A 22,387-nucleotide genomic window follows, 5' to 3' on the forward strand; every position below is an offset into this window, starting at 1 on the left:
GAAGCCAACCAGCTTAGATGCATCCTGATAAACACCCGCTCCGCACACAAACACGCCATCGAACTCTGGGACCTACTCGACACCGGACGTCGCCTTCCTGACCGAGACCTGGATGAACAAAGCCTCCTCGCCAGACATCGCCATAGCCATCCCAGACGGGTACAAGATCACCCGCAGAGACCGTACCAACAGGGCCGGAGGATGAATCGCCATCATCCACAAAAACACCATTAGGATCTCAACAAACACCAACGACACCCTCAGCACCGCCGAACACATGCACTTCCAGATCCACACAGACCCAAAGACCACCGTAAGAGGCACCCTCGTCTACAGACCGTCAGGACCCCGGCCTCAATTCTGCGACTCCATCGCCGACCTCATCAGCACGCACGCGCTGACCTCCACCGACTACATCCTCCTCGGAGACCTTAACTATCACCGGGAGAACAACAACGACAGCAACTCCTCCACCCTGGTCGACAATCTTGCCAACCTCGGACTAAAACAGCTTGTCACGACGCCGACCCACATCGCCGGCCACACGCTAGACGCCATCTTCTCCTCCAGCCCCCACGTCACCTTCAGCCACGCCTCCGAACTCACCTGGACAGACCACAACTGCATCCACTTCTCCTTCCGAAAACACCCCACACACCACCGCACCCTACAGACCCCCCCGCCGCTGCTGGGGCAAAGTCAATGAAGAACAACTACAGACAAGCCTCGCACTCAACCCTCCGACGAACCCCACCAACCCAGATGAAGGTGCACTCGCCCTCGAACGCTGGATGAACGACTGCGCCAACACAGTCGCCCCGCTGAAAAACCCCACCTGCAGAGACACCAGCAGAAGAGTACGCTGGTTCACCCCAGAACTCCTCGACTCCAAACGCACCTGCCGGAAACTGGAAAACATATGGTACAGCGACAAGACACCAGACAGCCGCACTGCCCACAAAGACGCCATCCGCAACCACCACCACCTCATCAGGACCGCCAAAAGAACCTCCTTCAAAGACCGCCTTGACAACAACACACACAACAGCAAGGAGCTCTTCACCATCGTGAAGGAACTCTCCAACCCCAGCTCCAACGCCAACGACATCCCACCATCGCAAGCCTTGTGCGAACCCCTCGCCACCTTCTTCCACCGGAAAATCACCGACATCCATGACAGCTTCAGACCCCGGCCGACCACACCAAACCCACCGCACCCCACCGCCCACGACACCCTGAAAACCTGGGCCAACGTGAGCATCGAGGACACAATCAAGACCATGGGAACAATCCACTCCGGTTCCCCATCCGACCCTCTCCCGCACCACATCTTCAACAAAGCCGGCAATTCCATCGCACCCCACCTGCACAAAATCATCAACCTCTCCTTCGAGACCACCACCTTCCCTGAGAACTGGAAGCACGCAGAGATCAACGCCCTGCTGAAGAAACCCAAAGCGGACCCGAGCGACATTAAGAACTTCCGCCCCATCTCCCTGCTTCCGTTCCCAGCAAAGGTCATCTAAAAGGTAGTAAACACCCAGCTCACCCAGCACCTCGAAGACAACAACATCCTGGACCCGTCCCAGTCAGGATCCCGCAGCAACCATAGCACCGAGACCGCCCTCATCGCCGCCACACACGACATCAGGATCCTGCTGGACAACGGCAAGACGGCGGCCCTCATCCTCCTGGACCTCCCTGCCGCATTCGACACCGTCTGCCACCGCACACTACGCACGCGCCTTCCACGACGCAGGGATCCGAGACAAGGCCCTGAACTGGACCACCTCCTTCCTCTCCGGCAGAACTCAGAGAGTCCGCCTCCCCCCATTCCGATCCGATGCCTCCGAGATCATCTGAGGCATCCCTCAAGGATCCTCCCTCAGCCCGACGCTGTTCAACGTCTACATGGCACCACTAGCACGCATCGCCCGACAGCATGACCTCAACATAATCTCCTACGCCGACGACACTCAGTTGATCCTCTCCCTCACCAAGGACCCCTCACCGCCAAATCCAACCTCCACCAGGGAATGAAGGACGTCGCCTCAAACTGAACACAGACAAGACGGAAATCCTCATGCTCGGATCCAACCCCTCCGCATGGGATGACTCTTGGTGGCCCACGTCACTGGGGTCCCCCCCCCCGACCACGTACGCAACCTGGGAGTCATCCTCGACTCGAAACTCTCCATGACCAAACAAGTCATCGCAGTCTCCTCCACCTGTTTAAACACCCTCCGCATGCTCGGCAAGATCTACAGATGGATCCCGACAAACACGAGGAAAACTGTTGCCCAGGCCCTAGTCAGCAGCAGACTTGACTACGGAAACGCCCTCTATGCCGGAGCCTCGTCCAAGCTCATCAGCAGACTACAGAGGATCCAGAATACCTCTGCACGCCTGATCCTCGACGTCCCGCGCCGCGACCACATCACCCCCACCTAAGGAACCTGCACTGGCTCTCCATCGACAAAAGAATCTCCTTCAAGTCCTGACCCACGCACACAAAGCTCTCCACAACACCGGACCAGCCTATCTCAACAGTCGACTCTCCTTCTACGTACCTAACAGGAAACTCCGCTCTGCCGACCACGCCCTGGCCACGATCCCTCGCATCCAGAGAACTACTTCCTGAGGCAGATCCTTCTCCCATCGCGCGGCCAAGACCTGGAACACCCTCCCCCCTCTACCTGCGACAGACCGAAGACCTGCTGACCTTCAGGAGACAACTCAAGACCTGGCTCTTTGACCAATAGCAGAAGCCCACCCCCCCTGCGTCTTGAAACCCTCTCGGGTATGTAGTGCGCTTTACAAATTTTGTGATTGATTGATTGATTGCATTTGCTTGGTGCCTTTTCCACTCATGCTGCTTACGAGTCCAGCACTCCTCGCCCCCCTATCTGTTCCCGGATCACACTGGTCAAACCTCTGGCAATTGTTACCTTGGGTGGCACCTCATCGCCCGTCACTCCCAGGGTGGCAGTCCGAAGACGCAGCACACCGCCTCTCGCCTCTACACTGCAGCAGGCCCACCGGCCACCAGGAGCTAAGGTCTGCACCACTGCTGTCGTTCTTTGCCCAATGAGGGGGACAAGAATCCAAAAAGTGGGGGGGGGGGGGGGGCAGGGGCGGAGGACTTCCACCCCAACCCACAGAAACTGTAGCGTGAAGTCTCGCAGCGGTGTCTCTGATTATGCAGATGCGGGTCGCTGTCGTGAAGGGCACTCAGGAGCCTGCACCCATCTGAACGCCAAAAAGTCACGGAGAGTCGGGTGCTCCACCGGGCTGGATCTCATTCACTCACCGCATGCCAGTCAGGCGCTGTTGCGGGCAGCAGTGTGCACATGGTCCGAGTCCCCCACCAGACATGGAAATCTGTTTGCGCCGCCAAAGATTCACACCCACCGCTTCTAGCAGTAAATTCAGGGCTAGTGGACTCACCGCAGTGCAGGCCCCAGGGGTGGGACCCTCCGTCCAGCAAGGGGCAGCCAGAGCCGTCAGTCGGTCGGGGCGGGCCATGCCGCCAGTCTAGGATATGCGATGGGCCCCACAGTTGTAATCGGGCACAGGGGAGGCCCCGATGTTCCCCGGGCCCCCAGGATCTCCAATGGGGAAAGCATCACCGCTGTGACACTCCCGGTGCCACTCCTCCAAGACCAGGCCTCAGTCCCCGACGTTGCGGAATGTCCCTGCCGCACGCACACCCGCTCTTCTTGGGCTCCGCCAGCACTACAGGGTCCGGTCTCTCACTCCGGGTAGGCTGCAGAAACTCTGAGCCTCTCACTCGCTCTGCGCCGTCCCGGCGGACTCAGCGACCGGGCCAATTAAGTCCAGTACACAGCGGGCAACTGTCCCAGTGTACGGGGGTCGGATATGTGTGGCAGATGATGTGGTTTGGGGGCGTGTGAGACGGAGCTACTCCTTTACGCGGCCATCTCGCTTCAGCGTGAAGCCACGCTCCCGTTAATTGCTTTTCTTAGTTGTATTTGTTTACTGATCGCAGCAAACCTGTTTCAAACTAGACTATGATCATTTCAATAAATACATTGTAAATGTCATTCGTGTCTTTCTTCTGTTTACTATGGACATTCATGAGTGAGAATGAAAGGCGATTATATGTTTTCACTGTTCCCTAGGCCACTAGAAATTCATGGCCTAGGTTTGCCAAAATCATTTGTTACTCTGGAAGGTTAGGAGTGCAGGTGAGGCACTGTGAGCAAGACGGATTTGGGCCTACAGATTCTGAAGTGGCAGTGAGACTCAGCCTCTACATCCTGACGTCCTGTTCTCCCAAGGCACAGTTCTGTTTCCAAACCAAATCCCTGCAACATATAAAGTCACACTGAGGTAAATAATACTAATCTCACGACAAGCCTTGACCTGGAAAGGGAATTAATAAAAAAATCACCATATACTTACGCACTCAGAAGAGATTACAGGCACGCCTTACTCTCAAAAGGGAGGAATACCCCCAGATAGCTACAGAAAAAGTCAAGAGGATGTACCTGGCAAAGCAGAAACAAATATATGAGGCGGGAGACAAGGCGGGAAAACTCCTGCCATAGCTTAGTGAAAGAGATGAGGATAGGAATCACATCTGGGAGATCGCAACTCCAAATGACGAACATATCACAGGGAGTATTGACATAGCAGAAACTCTGGCAGTCTACTTCCAGGAACTTTACTCAACTCATAACACCTTCACAGGACCTGCAGACTTTCATATGTGATTGACCCAGTAGGGCATTAGGGAGGTGTATGGCCCTGCCATTGGATAGGGATCTCACCCAAGAGGAAGTATGTGCAGCCCTCATGCACTTACAATCTGGGAACTCACTGGCCCGAATAGGTTCCCGGTGGAACTCTTTACACGGATGGCTGGTAGAATAACAGACCTGTTACACGGAATGTATATAGAGATGTACAGAAAGGAGAACTTTCCAAAAACGTGCACACTGACACCATAGTGGTTATCCCCAAGCCAGGTAATACCAAAGATAGATGGGACTCATACTGCCCTAGCTCAATGCTAAATGTAGCTACGGTTCTGGCTAATGGAGGAACGTAAGGGGGGGCAGTGCGGCGGGTCATCTCGGAGCTCGCACACCCAGACCAGAATGGTTTCATACCTCTCAAGGCCACCAAACTAAATCTCCGTCAGCTCTATAATAACAGCAAGGTGGCGGAGGGGCACTTGGGCAGTATTTCAGCAACCCCAGATTACTTTTCTCTGCTTTTTACCCTGCCCTACTGAAGGGCTAAACCCAGAAATACATGTCTGGGGATAAAAGCACTACCTGCACCAACTTTGGTGACCACCTACAGCAACCTTGAAGTAAGCATAATGGGGTGAACTGTACTGGGATGCGAGGCAGTGTGCTTCTCCGCCCTAGTGTTTAAAAGGTTCCCTTGAGCAAAAGAGCTGACGAGCTCATGTGGGATGCACCTGTGTGCCTGTGGAGTGGTACTGTCATGTGTGAAGACTTGGGCAGCATTTTAGCAGCACCAGATGATTTTTCTCTGCTCTATACTACTTCTGCTCTCTACTTATGAAAGGTTAACCCCAGAGACATGTGTCTAGAGCTAACAGCACTACCTGCACCAACTTTGTTGAAAAAACGACAGCAACTTTGAAGTAAATGTACTGCATTTATCAGAATGCAATGGGGTGTACTGTGATGGGATGAGAGGTAGTGTGCTACCTTCTTCCCCCTTGTGTTTAAAAGGGGGCAGAGGGGCTTGAAGTGCCCCTGGCATCACTAGACGTTCACAAGGTGTTTTAATCTATTGAGTGGCCATTCTTGTTTGCCATTTTGATGAAAATAGGGTTTGGGCTGCAATTTATAAAGTGGAAACCCTTCTTCTATAAAAGGCCCCAGAGCCCTGTTAAAAGTCAATGGGGCTGTTTCCAGGGACATTCCCATCCAGAGAGACACTAGGCAGGATTGCCCCTTATCTCTGATGCTCTGTGCATTGGAAATAGAGGTTCTTGAGGAACAGGTGAGCGTGGATGCGCAGGTGTGGGGGTGGAGATGAGGAGTATCCTGTGAAGAACGCATATCTCTATATGCCAATGATATACTGTTGTATGTGTCGAACCCGGAGGTCTCCTTGACGACTCGGCTTTTCAGATGGACTGGGATAGTATGGGACAGAAGGGATACCTCTATATATTGTATGGGGACAAGTTAGGTGCAGATGCCCCACCAGCCACAGTGAGAGTGATATCCAGGTGTAATATGCTAATGAGGAATTTAGGGTAGGATAAGAGATTTACCCCAATTCCTATCAAGGGAGTACCAGATGGTGACAAAGCAGTCTTTTAAATATCTCCAATTGAGACAAGCCCTACATGCGATGATCTCTCCTGAGGAGACCAAAGAGGACTCCACATTGGAGAAGAGGCTGCTGGATGGCCATATGACTATGAAGACCATCTCCCATGACCTTGGTAGTCTTAAAACCAGATGGCATGCAGATGTAAGAGAATTGGATGATGATGACTGGCAGGACACGCTGTAGTTCCCTAGGGCGGTGAATATTAGGGCAACCTCATGCCTCATCCAACTCAAAATTCTGCATAGAGTGTATTATAACAGAGCTCTACTGTATAAAATAGCAAGAGCAAGGGACAACAGATGCCTGCAACACTGTGGTCTAAGAAGGACTTTACTGAACAAGTTCTGGAGCTGTCCAGTCCCAAGTGTATTTTGGGAAGCAGCGGTGGATAAGATAAAGGACGCTACAGGTATTACAATTGAAGCACAGCTCTCTCTGTTATTGTTGGGTATATAGAGGGAGTCAGAGGCAAGGTCACATAAGAGGTTGTTGATTAACTTGGGGTTTATACTGGCAAAGTGATCACCCAGAAATTGGTTAGGCAGATGTGCCCGACACTCAAAAAGTTGACATTGGGAATGGAAGTATGCAGACTGAAAGAAAAATAGTGTCTGAGGGGAGAGGCTGCCTCAAGAAATATAATAAAACTGTGTCTATTGGGGGGAGGCCCATCCAAGACAAAAAGTATGCACTGGAATCAACACATCATACCTGTGAGGTGGGGTATGCTCAAAGCTTCTGAAAGGCTTTAAGATTTGGTAAGGAACCCTAGACCTGGGACCGAGTAGGCTATTGGGAAAAATACTGAAGTGGGGAACGCCTTATTTGCTGTACAGAAGGGTAGGGTGGGTGAAGGCGTGGCGTAACGAATACTGGTTGTGTACCCAAACATCGCAAGTTCACTAGGTTTGTTCTTTTCTTTGCCATGATTGATTTGTAAGTTTTGACAACTTTCAACAAATATTTTAAAAAATTATCACCGGGCTAAAAGCAAAGACAGGAACAGAGAAAAAAAACAATTAAGGGAGAGGGCGAGAGACAAGAGTTCAAAATGAAAATATAACACACAAGGACAGCATGAGATACAGGACTGATTATGTGCACATAATCCTCTACTAGAAGGAATAAAATACACCAGAAGACGCAAAGGAGTTATTGTAAGTTAACAGACATTAATATGCTTCGGCTCTGCATTTATTAGGCGACAGAACAAGATTCAGAGACTTGCAATATCAGCATAACAAGCAGGATTATCTAAAAGTAAAAGATCTTGTTGTGCCATATTATACTTACAATCAGAGCTTAGATGAATCACTGAACAACCAATTAATATCTTCTACAATTTGTGAATGCTGACAAATTTGAACATAAATCCAATGAAAACAACAAACAACAGTTCAGTAATACTAAATAATAGGAAACTGAATTCACCTGAGGGGGACTTTCCCATTTTCTTAAAAAATCTTCTTTGGCTTTGGCTAAGAATTCTTTCACTGAAAAAAGGAAATAATTTACACATGAGCATTTTCAGCAGACATAAATGGTCAGATTCTAAAACAACTTTAGTAACAGAGAATGGCTTATTATAAATGAATATTAAGAAAGAACATTAAGTTCCATATTACTCTTCTAAAAGGAGGGTCCAGTGTCTACAACAGGCAGATTGACTACATAATCTCATATGACAGAACTGCAAAAATGGCAGCAATCAAATATAATGAGCAGGCACGCAGACTCCGAGGTGTATAACGAGATGCATGCATAAAATAGCTTTCAGACTCAAATAGTTTTCAATATTAGATCAATTCTTTTCTGAACCTCTCATCTTGCCATGTGGGGGTTCCTCAGGACTCGTCCCTGAACCCGACCTTATTTAATCTATGTCACCACACTGGCTAAGCTTATAAGGTCTTTTGGGTTTCAGGCTTTCTCGTATACAGATGACACAAAAATCATTGTGTCAACTACCAAATTTATGGAGACTGATGTAGCCAAGTTGCCACTGGTACAAAATGCAACATCAACATCTCAATATTCCCGAATACAAATCCATCTCTGTAAGGATATCTAAGCTCCACTGACTACCTGAGAACAAACGCATTGTCTTTAAAGGTCTATGTATTGTTCACAAGGCATTTCATAATACTGGGCCCACAGGTCTTAAAACCATGTTTCAATGGTACTCTCCCTCCAGATGTCTCTAGTCCTCAAGCAATAACCGGGTTGCTGTCTCCAAATTTTGAAAGGCAAGATGGGGAGGTAGAGTGCTCTAAGGGGCAGCAGCCAGGTATTGTAACTCTATTCACCACTTCATTACGAGCCTCCAGGCTCATACTCCGTTCCAAATGGCCTTAAAAAAAACTTGCCTCTTCACCCTCTAAAGGAGGCTCAAGGTCACTGAACACCCTTTCAGCTGTGCTTCCTCCCCCAGGACTAAACGCTATTAGCGCCTTGATGCTTTGTTTGCGCTCTACAAATCCCTTTTAAAATAAAACTATACTAACACATGGAAAGCAGAGTTGTGCTTGCTCTATGCTTTTCACCATAAAAAAATGTTTTGTTTAAATAAAACAAGTTGTTCCATCCAATCTACCGCACTGACAAGCTTATGCAGACCGCTAAATTTGTGGTAAGATTTTTCAAACAAATAGCTAAACTATAGTGTCAGTGAGAAGGTGAAATGCAGGTGTGTAGTGGAATAAACACCCAACACACTTCCCAACTTGGTTTCCTAACAGTGCATATCGGCGGTAGCGCATCTGTCACTTCTGGGTGGATGTCACTCAGTACACACCATAGTTGCTTAACACTGAATACTGGGGTTTGGGCCTCTGTTATTTTTGGGTGACAGCAATCCATCCCTTGGGGACTTGGTGGTTCATCTGCTAAGTAATATCGGACTACCTCAAATTTATGATATTGAAAACACTTTAAAAATAGTAGGTTTAGTCTCCAACTCTTGCACACATACTCAAGATTAAGATTTGAAACATAATCCTCCTGTGTCATAAATGTATTAAAAGGGCGAAGAGAAAGATGTCCTGACTCTTAAGTTTACAGGTATCGCCTTCAGCAGCCTTCTTTTGTTGAGCTTGACCCAGTTGGATGGGCACCTTTTTCCAATCTATAGGTAGATACCGTTCGTTTATAACAGATCCGCTGTTACCACTGCTATGTATCCATTATACAGACACACATTTATGGTCAAGCGACCAAGGGTGGTCCAAAATATAATTCCCCAGCAGCACTTTTTCAAATACCTTTATGTTAAAGGTAAAACTTCACTGAAGTATTAATGTATTATCCTTGATGAGAAATTCAGCTTGCCTATTGTTTTCCACGCAGATTGTTTTGATATGCTTTTATTTCGTGCAACCACAAACCAGCTTCTTTTCTTGTTATGCACATCACAGCCCCTTTTAAGTAGCTTAACAGAATGCTGCATCACACAGCAGGTCACGCTCATATTATTCTAATTTTGGCAAAATTGGCTCTTAATTTTCGCTTTCTTTTTCAGCAAGCAGGACCTTCTGATCTTCCTCGAGTGCCTGTGCTGATATACCAGTTGCTTTATTCCACGGATGTGTATACCATATACTTCATAATTCTCCATTATTTTCTTTCACCTTAGTGTATGTCCTGGGGAATTTTTCCTATTGTTTCAATCCTGGAGGTAACCCTCCAAAAATATAGTGTTGAATTGTTGACCACTTCTGCTCTATGATCCCTGTTTTCATGAATGGAGAAACATGTGCAATTTGGCACACAGATTGTTTTTAAAACATTACATTTTGTGCCCAGACTGGAGTATTTTCTTGTATACACTATGCAGATTTATTTGCACAGTGTTGTTTTTACACTAACTAGATTCTTACATCATATTGTGATTATAGTCCTTCATTGATTAAATAACTACAGCATTGAGCATCCCTAATCACTGCCATATCATACTCATTCATTTTTTTAACTTTATTATGGCACTGACTGAATCAAAGATTTCGGTCTCAACTGTATAGCACAGGGACTATTGCTGTCTTTAAGTACATTGTTTACCCCCAGGTTCCTGAACGGCATTGGGTATTCGCCAATAAAATCTATATTGCCCAGCATTATTGTCATAGAAATTGCCTCGATTACACTTAATATAAAGGTAGGAAGTAGTAGTCAAACCCCACAGGTGAGAGTCACCACACAGAGCAGCACATAAGTTAAAATCGTAACAAAAGCACGGTCAGAGCAGCATAACCAGTTCCATAAAGGAACCCTGTCAAACTTTTTATAGAGAAAAAAGTATTTATATTCTGATAGTTTTCATTGTATGCCTGTATGCATCTATCACATTTACATTCAAATTCCGCTAACCACTTGGAAAATGGGTCAAATAAATCACGGCTCCTCGCTGTAAAGAAAAACAGTTGAGCATAGATGGCATGCTACATATAAGGAAAACAACACAATAGAACATCAATGCTCATATGCTGGAGAGAAGCAACTAAAGTAAGAGCTCAAAAAATGAATTTGCCCTTTAGAACTCATATCACTTCTGATTAGCTCAAGAACAAGGCATTCTGTTTTCATCTCACAATTTTTGTATTTTGGGAACTGTGTGCCAATGTCATCATCATGGTGCTTAACAAGTAGGCGTATGAGCCTAACAACAATTCTGCTTGATCTGTTCTTTTGGAGTTTTCAACACAGCGCATAATCATTCAAATAAGTAGAAATTCAAATGCATAATTTAGCCTATTCTTTTCCATTTACTTTTTCTGAAACAAATCCCTATTTTGAAATGCAACATTGTCCAAATACAAGAGGTTTGGCCATTTACAGAACGCAGCTTTTAACAAAGATAAACATTATGGCAGGGCATGTATTAAGCCGGGTATGGGTAACATCATGCTACCGATACCCACTATATGTAAGAATGATTAGCATAATGGCTATGTTAGGCTCTGTACTGCAACAGACATCCAAAATATACCAAAAAGGTCTTGCATTAAGCCAATTAGATAACAACATGCCAACAATCCGCACAATTTGCCAAGAACTACTGCAACTGTGAGGGAAAGCATCAAGACAGGGGCATGCCCCATTGTGCTAATTACACATGGTACATCAACAAATGTCTATAGTATGCCATTTTTGGGCTCAATCATGCAAGAGACAGTACTCATGAGCCCCTAGGGAAACACATGTATCTGCTGTGTGTGAGTGAATCTTCGGGATCTCCCTATCCTTGGCCCTAAGTAAGATGCAGTGGAGACTTTCAGCTGATATTATGCGGTCTTAATTATCATCCCACTATTTGATCAATACCTTGCGCTGCACCCTACTATGTTGTCCATTTCACACTCTATCGTCTTGGAAAAATACTGCATAAGACATTCAAAATGTGCTGGATAAGTCTCTGTAAGACAAGCACCACAGTTGTCAACCCATAATGCATTTTACAATTAACTGTATGCATCACGAAAGTTATCAGACATAAAATAATGTTATGTACACATTTATTACAAAAACTGAGATTTATTAAAGAAAAGATATACAAGGTTTAAGGCATATTGAAAATTCCTGGATGCTTTATGCGAGGCCCAAGGTGCTTCTTCATTCAGAGCCCACAAATCTTCCTTGGAAGTGCAACTTCCCTGCAACATACTGGCGACTGAGCCGTTGGAGTACGCGAAGGCGACTCCCCCCGTATCAGAGTTTGAATTCATCATATCTGGAGCCGCCATTATAACAGCCCTCGTCTCCCCGCCCAAGTTCCCCCATTCTGGAATTGCGGCTAATGAGGCTCTATCTAACAGCATGTTATTTAAGTCCTGATGATGATCTGCTCATTCTTCAAACGGATCGAAACGCCGTCGACACCCTAATACACCTTATACGCAAAAAACCTTTTGTTCATTCCGCTGTAAAGGTGTTTTGTAGTGATTTGTTCTTTTAACACTGTATATCCTCCTTGTGTAACAAACCGGAAAAGTTTTGCCTGAGCCCCCTGTTGTTAGTTTTCTCCCTTGTTTATGTACTCTACTGGCTAAGTAGGACACAGGATTGTGTCCCATTTTATGTATTGTTTTGTATGACTATATCCTAAACCTACAAGTATATATCAGACCTCTGCCCGGCTGGACAAGTCCACTAAACATAGCTACGATTGAGTCTATATTCATTCCTTTGGTTTCCATTTCACTTTCTGGGGACCACTGTTGTTGAAAACAGTTGTCTCCCTAGGTCCCTGGTCGACTTCTCTTGGGTTCCCTTGTTGTTGCAGAATATATAAAACTTTCTAAAAGTGGCATTTGCCAAGCTGGAATTTAAAATCCAATTTCCCCATAAGTTGTGGTTTTAAATTGTGAGTTCAGTGTCGGAAAACTTCAAAAATCTCTCTCTTCACAATTGAGAATTACATTTATAAAATATAATAAGGTGATCCCAATGTTATCCTATGGGAGGGATAGGCCTTGCAATAGGGAAAATCAAATGTAAGAGTTTTTCACTACCAGGATATGTAAAACTTAAACGTACATGTCCTACATTTTAAAAAAAATTGCACCCAGCCCTCTGGGCTGTCCAAGGCCTACTCAATGGTGACTTTAATGTACTAAAAGGGAAGGTTTAGGCCTAGCAAGAGGTTTCACTTGCCATGTCTGTGTTGCATGCCCACTCATAGCATTTAATTTACAGGCCCTAAGTACATGTAGTGCGCTTTATTAGGGACATAATTAAATTAAATATGCCAATTGGGTATGAGCCAATTTTGCCATGTTTAGAGGAGAGGGCACATGTGCTTTAGCCCTGGTTAGCAGTGGTAAAGTGTTCAGAGGGCTAAAGTCAACAAAACCGAGGTCAGAAAAAGAGGAGGAAGGCAAAATCTTTGGGGCGACCCCCCAGAGAGGGACATTTTCTAACAATCATCTAAGTAACTAGCTCCTTCTGTGCTTGTCTTCGAGGCTCAGGAAGGGCTACCTATGTTGGTAGACCTATGCAACCTTACCAGGAAGATGTGGATAGACCTTTACCAACTACAGCCATAGAAAATCTCACTGGGGCTTTAACATTCTGTGCCACTGATTTCTAAAGGACTCTTAACAAGTAAGTAGCCATCTAAAGTTATGATTAAGGCTCTCCGTTTTCCGTTTTTACGGATTTTTACAGACAAATACAGACAGAAAACAATGCGTTTTCTGTCTGCATTTATATTTTTTAAGGCGGATAAATACAAACAATGTTGCTTCTTTAAGTGAACCTCCGTGCTGTTTATCATGAATTATAGCCCAACAGCATGGGAAATGAAACAAGCATTTGCAATGCAATAGGTCTTGCATTACTGATAGTTTGCGGAATTGGTGTTGCAAATAATAATGCAATTCCAATAGCTCATACTTTCAGTCTAGGTGCACTACAGCAAGCTGCTCCTAGAGGTCCCTGGTGAGCAAGGCACCATCAGTGCTTGTCTAGGTGCAGTACCGCAAGCTGCTCCTAGAGGTCCCTAGTGGCATCATAAACGTTTGGTCACATATGGTACTGCACCCTGCAGAAGACATGGTAAATCCACCCTACCATAATACATTGCATGCAAGACAGTACCACGAGTACATTTAAATTGCTATATTCATATATACAGTTAGTAGCTTTGGAATGTGAAAAGAATTATAATATTAATTCCGGATTAGCTTGTACTCCATGTGGTGCTGAAGAAGGGAAATGTATAGAAGGTCTAATATAAATGTGAGATGTGGTAGGTGCAGTTCCGCAAGATGCCCCTAGAGATCCCTAGTGAGAATCATAAACTTTGAAGATATGGCAAATCCACCCTACCTATAATGCATTGCTTGCACGACAGTACCACAAGTACATTCAAATTGCTATGTCCATACACACAGTCAGTAGCTTTGAAATGTGACAAAATAATTATTATATTAGTACCAGATTAGGTTGTACTCAATGTGGAGCTGATGAAGGGAAATATTTAGATGGTATAACATAAATGTGAGATGTGGTAGGTGCAGTTCTGCAAGCTGCCCCTAGAGGTCCCTAGTGAGCATCATAAACTTTTGAAGATATGGTAAATTCACCCTACCCATAATGCATTGCATGCAAGACAGTACCACAAGAACATTCAAAATACAATTAGTAGCTTTGAAATGTGACAAAAGAATTATTATATTAATTTCGGATTAGGTTGCACTCTATGTGAAATTGATGAAGGGAAATGTATAGCATGTCTCGAATAGACAGCGCAAGTGCTGCCTAGGAGAGACCTAAAAACAGAATGAAATTTCTTTAAATAACGGCATATGTCAACATACATTTGTGGTATAATGGTGATATTTACCAGTGGACGTATTTTTAAGTAATATTTGGCAGCTTAAATAGCTAAAACATGACAGACACCAAAGTATGATGCGTGTCGATTAGATAAATGAATATGGAAATGTACAGTTTTACTACTTCATTTTTACGCAAACCACAGATAAAATGTTCCAAAAATAAATATGGATGAATACCGACGGAAATGTTAAAAAAAGAAAATCCATAAAACCAGGAGCCCTAGTTATGATCAACGATCTCATGCGTTACTCCATCTGGAGCTTGCAGATGTAGTGCAATGTATTTTAGGTTGTCCATCACCTGTCTTCCAATTATTGCAATTCAGCATCTTTGTGAAGGTTTGCCAAGTAAACAACTCCTCCAAATCAATATAATAATGATAGACACAAAAATCTAACCGTTTTAACAAAAAAAGGAAAACCCGTCATATCACATATTCTAAAAAACAGAGGGAATAATCAGTGAAGAGAGAATATGAAAGTTATGTTAAAAGAAACCGGCAAGACAGCCGCTTTGTGAAATGCTGCGGAACTACCTTCTCCTGCACCGTCCTAAGTTACCTAGCTCTCTTGCACGAGACTACTGTATGTAACGTTGATTTCATGCTGCAATAGTTGGGGAAAAATAAATGAAAATTCTTTAAACAAAAAAAAAAAAAAGACAGCCGCTTTGTGTCCCTCAGGTTCACCGTGTTCCAATACTGTCACAGACTTCTCCAGCCAGGGAGTCACTCAACTTTGCAAGAATGAAGGTGGCATCCTAAAGGCAGGGCTTAAACGGAATTTTCCCTCATCTTCTTTGCCAAGCAGTTGCTGTACTCCAGTTAATGTCCAAAGTTTCACCTGAATTTTTGGGAAATGTGATGACTAGATTGTACAATTCAACACTGCTGGTCTAACTTCCATCCACAAACAATCCAAACAAATCAAACAAACACCATACAGAACCACTGTGGAAATGGTATAATGGACAATGACGTTCCCATTCATGAGCACTAGAAAATACCATTCGAGGAGTGGGCCGATTCAAATGCCACTTTTGCGCAACAGAACTTAAGCCTTGTACTTATTTGCCAGGGAAATGGGAGAGTCTACCTAATTGTGAAACTGGTCTACGCAATAATTCTGCCAAGACAACTGAAAGTGACTTGTATTGAATTAAAATGCGACCAACAGTTATCATTCAGAATGGCACCAAGCTTTTAGAAGCAGACATAAAGATGTCTATGTCCTCAACCACCTCAACTCCAAGCACAGTCTGCACTTGCATCATGAACACTACTATTGATGTTTGGTTTACCAATTACAGTCAATTCAACAATTAAATCCTCCATCACTCATCTGTAAACTTCAACTGGGTACGAGAAAAGAGAAATAAAACTTTTTCTACATCACAGGCATCAAAGCAAGTGAAAGGACCTTCATGCAAACTGTTTCACTTTCTACAACACTGATGATTCATGGCAGCCAGAAGCTAGTAGTCTCCTCACAGGCACATAATTAATCGATTACTTAACACAGCTATAATACAGTGGTGATAATAGTTGAGGTAAACCAGTCTAACATCCTGGCATTCAAGCATAACTTCAACAAGTAAAAAGCAATGTCATTAGATGGACTACTTCAGATATAAACATGTGCGCCAAAATAAGGTTATGTAGATCTTTCCACCAGCACATATCTTCTCACACAGCCAGCACATATCCTTGCGCTGTCATCTTTAAATTCCACCCCTCCCCCGTCTAAAGAAATCTGGTAGTGACTCGGTCTTCTCTTCCTCTCCAGCTTAATGGGCACCCTCCTCAAAGTAAGATGTGCCTTCCAACACTTGAAAATGTCTAACATTCATTGTCTTATCCTGAACAATGCCTTCCACTTCCTGGCCATGAATGAGGTAAAGCTTAACAACTTTTCAGTGCCCAACATAGTTATATCCTCCCTCCCTATCCGGTCTAGTAAAAGGAGAAGAAATTGCACTGGTTTACGTTAATTTGTCAGGTAAACTATTCATTTCAAACCTCAGTTTCATTCAAATATTTGTTAACCAAGCAGGTCACAAAAACAACAACCTATTTTGTGTCGTTTTCTGTCATTCACCAAAACCTGCCTTGCCATGTTTCCCATCAGATCTGGTTCTCAGACAATGTACACTATCAAGCCGTAGATCTGAGTATTAGAGCTGACAATTCATCCAATGAAGTGTAGGCAGACCATTGCCGAAGACTTTGACTTCATAGCTTCACACAACTAGTTAATGAACCAATTAATGGGAGAGGGGACAGTCTTGAACTAATGCTTGCCCTGATATTTGAAGCCCAGCTCAGTGGGTTGCTATAGATCTACCTACCAAAATATTGAATCACACTTTAGATTTATAATGAAAATGGAAGAAGATGCAGGACCTCAAAACGTGGCGCACTCAACCTCAAGAAAAAGGAGGAGTAAAATACACTATGAGCCCCTCAATCAACTGCTCCTTGAAATGTCTGTCCCACATCTGGAAACATCAGCTGACTTGCCCATCTTGAAATACATTAACCACAGTTTATGGTGTACTGACTCACTTCTCTAGCCGCAAATTTGGTGAGGCAAAAGTGGTGGTGGTGGTAGAATTCTAGAAGCTATCTAGACACAGGAGCATCAGGTGCCCTTGATCCAGGAATGACACAGAGGTGAAGTGTTCCCTTCAATTAGGGGTGCACAGCATTAAATAAGACGAAACATCTCCAGTGTGGGTGGTACCACCATTTAAGTGCATGCAGCTCATCAGCATATATAGGTAAAGCAGAATATGTATAAAGCCAAGCTTTCTCTCCTTTGCTGAATACATATACAAATATACATACATATACATTCATATATACATATAGATACACATACATACAGACACACACATATATACATACATGTACACACACACACACATATATATATATATATATATATATATACACATACACACACACACACACACACAAACACATCTCTGCCCTTTCAAACGTCTTTATAATTAAGAATGACAGCATTCTGAGCAAGGGTTCCTGATACAACATCGATGATAACGGATAATGCCAAAACTGCCCTGAATATAATACACAGCAGAGTAACCACACTATCTAATATACTCCTGGGCGATAATTATTTTGCCAATATACATTCTGAATTTCCACCATATATTTCGGAATAGCTCATAGACCGAAAAAAATCGATTAGCCACTATAAAAAAAGGCATATTTACAATTCTCAAAAAAACGCATTCTTTTCACTCTTACACTTAAAACCACCTGGCTCTTCTAATGGATCAGATACAAATGTGCACTATTAACATGCGGAACATAACAAAGGACATTTACGCATACAAATGTATATTATGACATTTACCTTTATGTTAAAGGTTACACTGAAGCAATTTAACACGAATGCACGTTTATAGCGTTCCTTTTAACTTCGAAAATAAATGTGCATGATACAACTTCCAAGAGAAGTCGTTTAAAATTCATATGTTTAGCCAAACCACCAAATACTTCAAATGGACAGATATGGGAACTGACTTGAAAATCGCTTAACTAGGCCAAATGATTGAGCCGAGAACAACATACAATTAACAGGAATAACATGGGCACTTTTACTACGCTTGTCAACGATAACAGGGCGAGCAATACGTGGTTTTCTTTTTTTTTTCCCCCTCTAACTTGTGGAGTATTATTAGACCATGAATAACAACAATAAGAATTTTGGCGTATTCAAAGGAATAAAAAATATTTCATTCTACTTACTGTTCATGTTGAAAGACTAAGATTCCGAACCATGTTGATTACAATCTGACCGAAAGGTAAAGGAGTGATTTTGATCCCGGAGGCAGATGTACTGCACTGAACACAGCATTAGATGCAGTCCAAAAGCATCTTCTCGAACAGAATAGCGACTTTGGCGCAAAATCCCTAAGAATAGTAGAATATTTCTTTTTTTGTTCTCAGAAAAAAAATGTGAACTGGAAGGCACTGCTTACATGCTCCCACAGCTTCACAAAATGGCAGCAGAAGTGTTAAAACACCAGGATGTTTAAAATGTTCTCGATTAAGTCAAGCACTTGTTCCCATGGTAACATTAGATCAGAATTATCATTTAACTTGCAACCGAGCAGCTTCTGTTCACAAGCTTTAAGGCAGCAGTTGCATGAAACGGAAGCTGCAGCATGCCCATGGCACGCCAGTGCATGTTGCAATTGAAACGAAGCATAATGTGTTCGGATCACATTACAAAGGCAATAAAAACACAGGGTGGTAAATTAGGTATGCGGGCAGCCTCGAAGACGTTCTTCTTCCCCCATCCCTCTACTGCATGCATCCCTGGCTGTAACCTCATTCGCCTCGTGTGCATCACTGGTGAAGGCTGATAGGTGGATTGTTACCTAGCAGCGGAAATTAACAACTCTTTGTGGAAAAATCATCTTTAACGAATAAACCCAAAACACCAAGTTAAGCACAAAATAACTGTATATAATTTGCTAGCCCTGCCATATTATTCGCGTGACTTCCCGGGTCTGCAATTAAGGCATGCTAATAATCCCGCCTAATGCAAGGAAAATGGCTCTCAAGTGATCTGTTGTCACGGTGTAGATTTGCAGAGTTCTGTTTTTTTTTTCTCTTCAATTGAAAACACTAAGCATGCTGGGATTTGATTTTTTTTTCTCTCTTCAATTGAAAACACTAAGCATGCTGGGATTTGTAGTTTCAAATATCCCTTTATAAGAAGGGGCCTTAAAGTCACATGACATGCTTATTGGTGTACGCTTAAACATTGGTTTAGCTGAAAGCCACCCTCATGATATAGGGCGATCCGACATCTGGGGCAGGATATTTGTTGTCCTATACAAAGTGGAATTTTACTAACTGCAGTACAGCAATAACTGTTGTTTATTAAATACAGTTATGTTTCACACAATGCACATCTATTTTCCTTTCCCCTCACCCCCTCTAGTTCACCTCGGTTCCTCACTGGCGTTTAGAATGCGGACGATCCGAACGTTCTATGTTGAACATTATAGTCTCAATCTGTGTTGCCGACAACAGTTTAGATATGAAAAAAATAACGGTTTTAAACTCCGGGCCAGATGTTTCAATATTAGGAATATCGATTACCTAATTGCGATAGTCTTTAAAAAATACCTGTGTTCAATTCTCAAAGGCGAAGGGGTGCCATTGGGACCTCTTTCCATTTGCAAACGGTTTACCACCTCCTTAAAGGAGTTAATAAAATATGAATGTTTTGCAACTGGAATTCGGTCAGAAAATATTCATACATCCCATTCAATTTAGTATTTGGAAGATACATATTAGACAAGTCCCCTCCAAATGCTGGATCACAAATGCACATTATGATTCGTTAACAAGTTAACGATTCGCAATTTACATTCTGTACATTGGAAAAAGCTTTTTTGGCGGTCACAAGCAGCCCAATTCTGCAAACTAGACCATTTGCGACCTCAAGACAGCTTTGTACATCCAGCCCTTACTTTCTGCTTGTTTCGTGCTTCCTTCCTCATTGCCAAAATGGGGAGTAAAGTGGTGTGGAAGTGGATCATCACTTTCGGCTGCCATTAACGAGGTCGGGCTGAAGCTGCACTCCGCGGTGAGGATCATTAAGGCTGCGGCCGTTGGGATCATTTGGAATTCACAGAGCTAGCCCTACCTATTGTGGGCGGGTCGCTCAGTGCGGTCCACCATGAGCCTGCGCTCTACCTCCCTGTGGGCGTGCTGCCAGTGATGGACTGCGACAAAGTATGGCCTTTCCCCTCAGACAGAAACTTGGGGAAATGAGTACTGCGATATCACCTTATAAGTATGCTACAGCGTTCCAATCCTCACTCTGATATCACTGCCATATTGAAACCCATGCAATTCATGCATTCCAGAGGCTGGGGAGGCCATAAAGAAATTGATTTTTCTAATTTGTGAACCCTTTGCTGGGGCCACTAGTTACATAGTAGACAAAGGCAAAATGTATACTTACAAATTATTAAACTTTTAGATAATGGCATTGTCAGTGATAAATAATCATTCATTTACATTGAGATTATTGAGCAGATCTCTTCAATATAAACTCTCATCACAACATGGAATTAGATCCTCCGCCAAACGTTTTGCAAATCAGGGGTGAACCACGTATACCATGGAAGGAGGAGTTGGCTTAACAGCTATCAACCTCAAATCTGGGGAACCGAGTTCGAGTCTCGGCAAGGACGCCAACATCCTGTGATTCTAGGCAAATCACTTAATCTCCCTGAGCCTAACAAAAATTAATGTGTCCTCATGTAAAAGCAACTGGTGCTCGTGTAAAGTGATCTGATACCCGATACCTTCGGGTCAAGTTCGTTCTATATAAAACTCCGTAAAAATAAAGAAAAAGATGGAAGGAAGAATTTCATATATATCTGGTGGTAACTGAAGGAAATAGAATGCCAGTAGAAAGGAAAAAATGTATCCAGTTACACTCACTAGTCTCAGAAGGACAAGATATATTTAGATCACTTCCTAAGATAGAAGCTATATGGGAGGGTGATAAGCACAATTAATTTTACGAGGCAATGTTAAGGTTAGGGGCAAGATTCAAGCCCACTATCAGCACAACTTTGGAAAGATAACACTTTTACACCCCAAGACAGAAAGAAGGGGAAACATGTTACAAGTTCCTTACCGCTTTGAGAAGCTTATCTAATGCATTCAACTTTGGTAACATGCCATTTGAAACGATACGAGATCAACTCATGGTAAATATTAATAAACATATTCAGGAAAGATTATGGGTAATGGGAGATCTTACACTGGATGAAGTGGCAACATCAGCTACGGAAAACAGGAAGCAACCCATGATCTAAAAAAAACAAAAAAACACAGCAGGTTCCAGCAAGTCTGTAGTCTTTGAGGAAGGGTCCATGACTGACAGAGTTAAGAACTTTCCTAGATTAAGAATTCCATCTAGAAAGTTTTATTTGATGACTGTTTGCATTTTTTTCCTCATGGAAAGGAGATGTGTTGTAGATTAAATAAAGTTATGGTTTACCCAATGTCCATCTATTTCTCTTTCCCCGCTCCCCCTCTTCCACCTCTGTTCCCTCGCCTGAGTTTTGAATGCAGAGGATCCGAACGTCCTATATTGACCATTACGATCATAATCTGTATTGCCGCCTCACTTCAGACATGAAATAAAGAGCACCTTTTGGAACTTACTTTATGCTTTTACTTCAATAGCGTTGCTGTACGCGTAAGGGCAGACTGGTTGCTCTGCTCGTAGCTTCCAATAAAACTATGTAGTCGAACCTTACTCTTGAATCCGCATTCCAGCCAATAACTTAACTGTACTGTTCTTCCACCACTATTTCAGAAGTATACTGTAAGCAGACAGATCTATGGATCACTGCAGCAGGTTGTACAACCAGTGCGACACAGAAATTTGTGGTGTCCCCGACAACTCATTTGTGGTATAGAAACACGCACCAAATCTAGCAGGTCTACAAACTCCTATTTAGTGGTGAGACAGTAATCCATTTCAATCGAAACTACAAGGAAGAAGGCAAATAATAAACAGTATGATGAAGTTATTTTTATGATCTTGATATGCATACTGAATAGCAGAGACTATAACAAAGACAATTTTACCTTTCCTACAAAATAACTAATCTTGCTCAATTCACTTCTTCAAAAAGAATA

At 43.6% G+C, this 22,387-nt stretch overlaps 1 protein-coding gene across 3 annotated transcripts in view; it reads right to left on the reverse strand.

Moving 5' to 3' along the window:
• The window catches only part of PRKACB (protein kinase cAMP-activated catalytic subunit beta), a 215,188-nt gene that overhangs the window by 119,010 nt on the left and 73,791 nt on the right, over positions 1 to 22,387 (reverse strand). For 2 of the 3 annotated variants that reach the window (XM_085601938.1, XM_085601937.1), the window contains exon 2: positions 7,777 to 7,838. In XM_085601938.1, the coding sequence (XP_085458064.1) occupies positions 7,777 to 7,838 (62 nt within the window). Of the gene's footprint in view, positions 1 to 7,776; positions 7,839 to 18,454; positions 18,477 to 22,387 lie in introns of those variants that run through there. The other variant, XM_085601939.1, reaches the window with a different exon arrangement.

Source organism: Triturus cristatus, chromosome 4_2 (assembly GCF_964204655.1).
Source record: "Triturus cristatus chromosome 4_2, aTriCri1.1, whole genome shotgun sequence".
Classification (NCBI taxonomy): domain Eukaryota; kingdom Metazoa; phylum Chordata; class Amphibia; order Caudata; family Salamandridae; genus Triturus; species Triturus cristatus.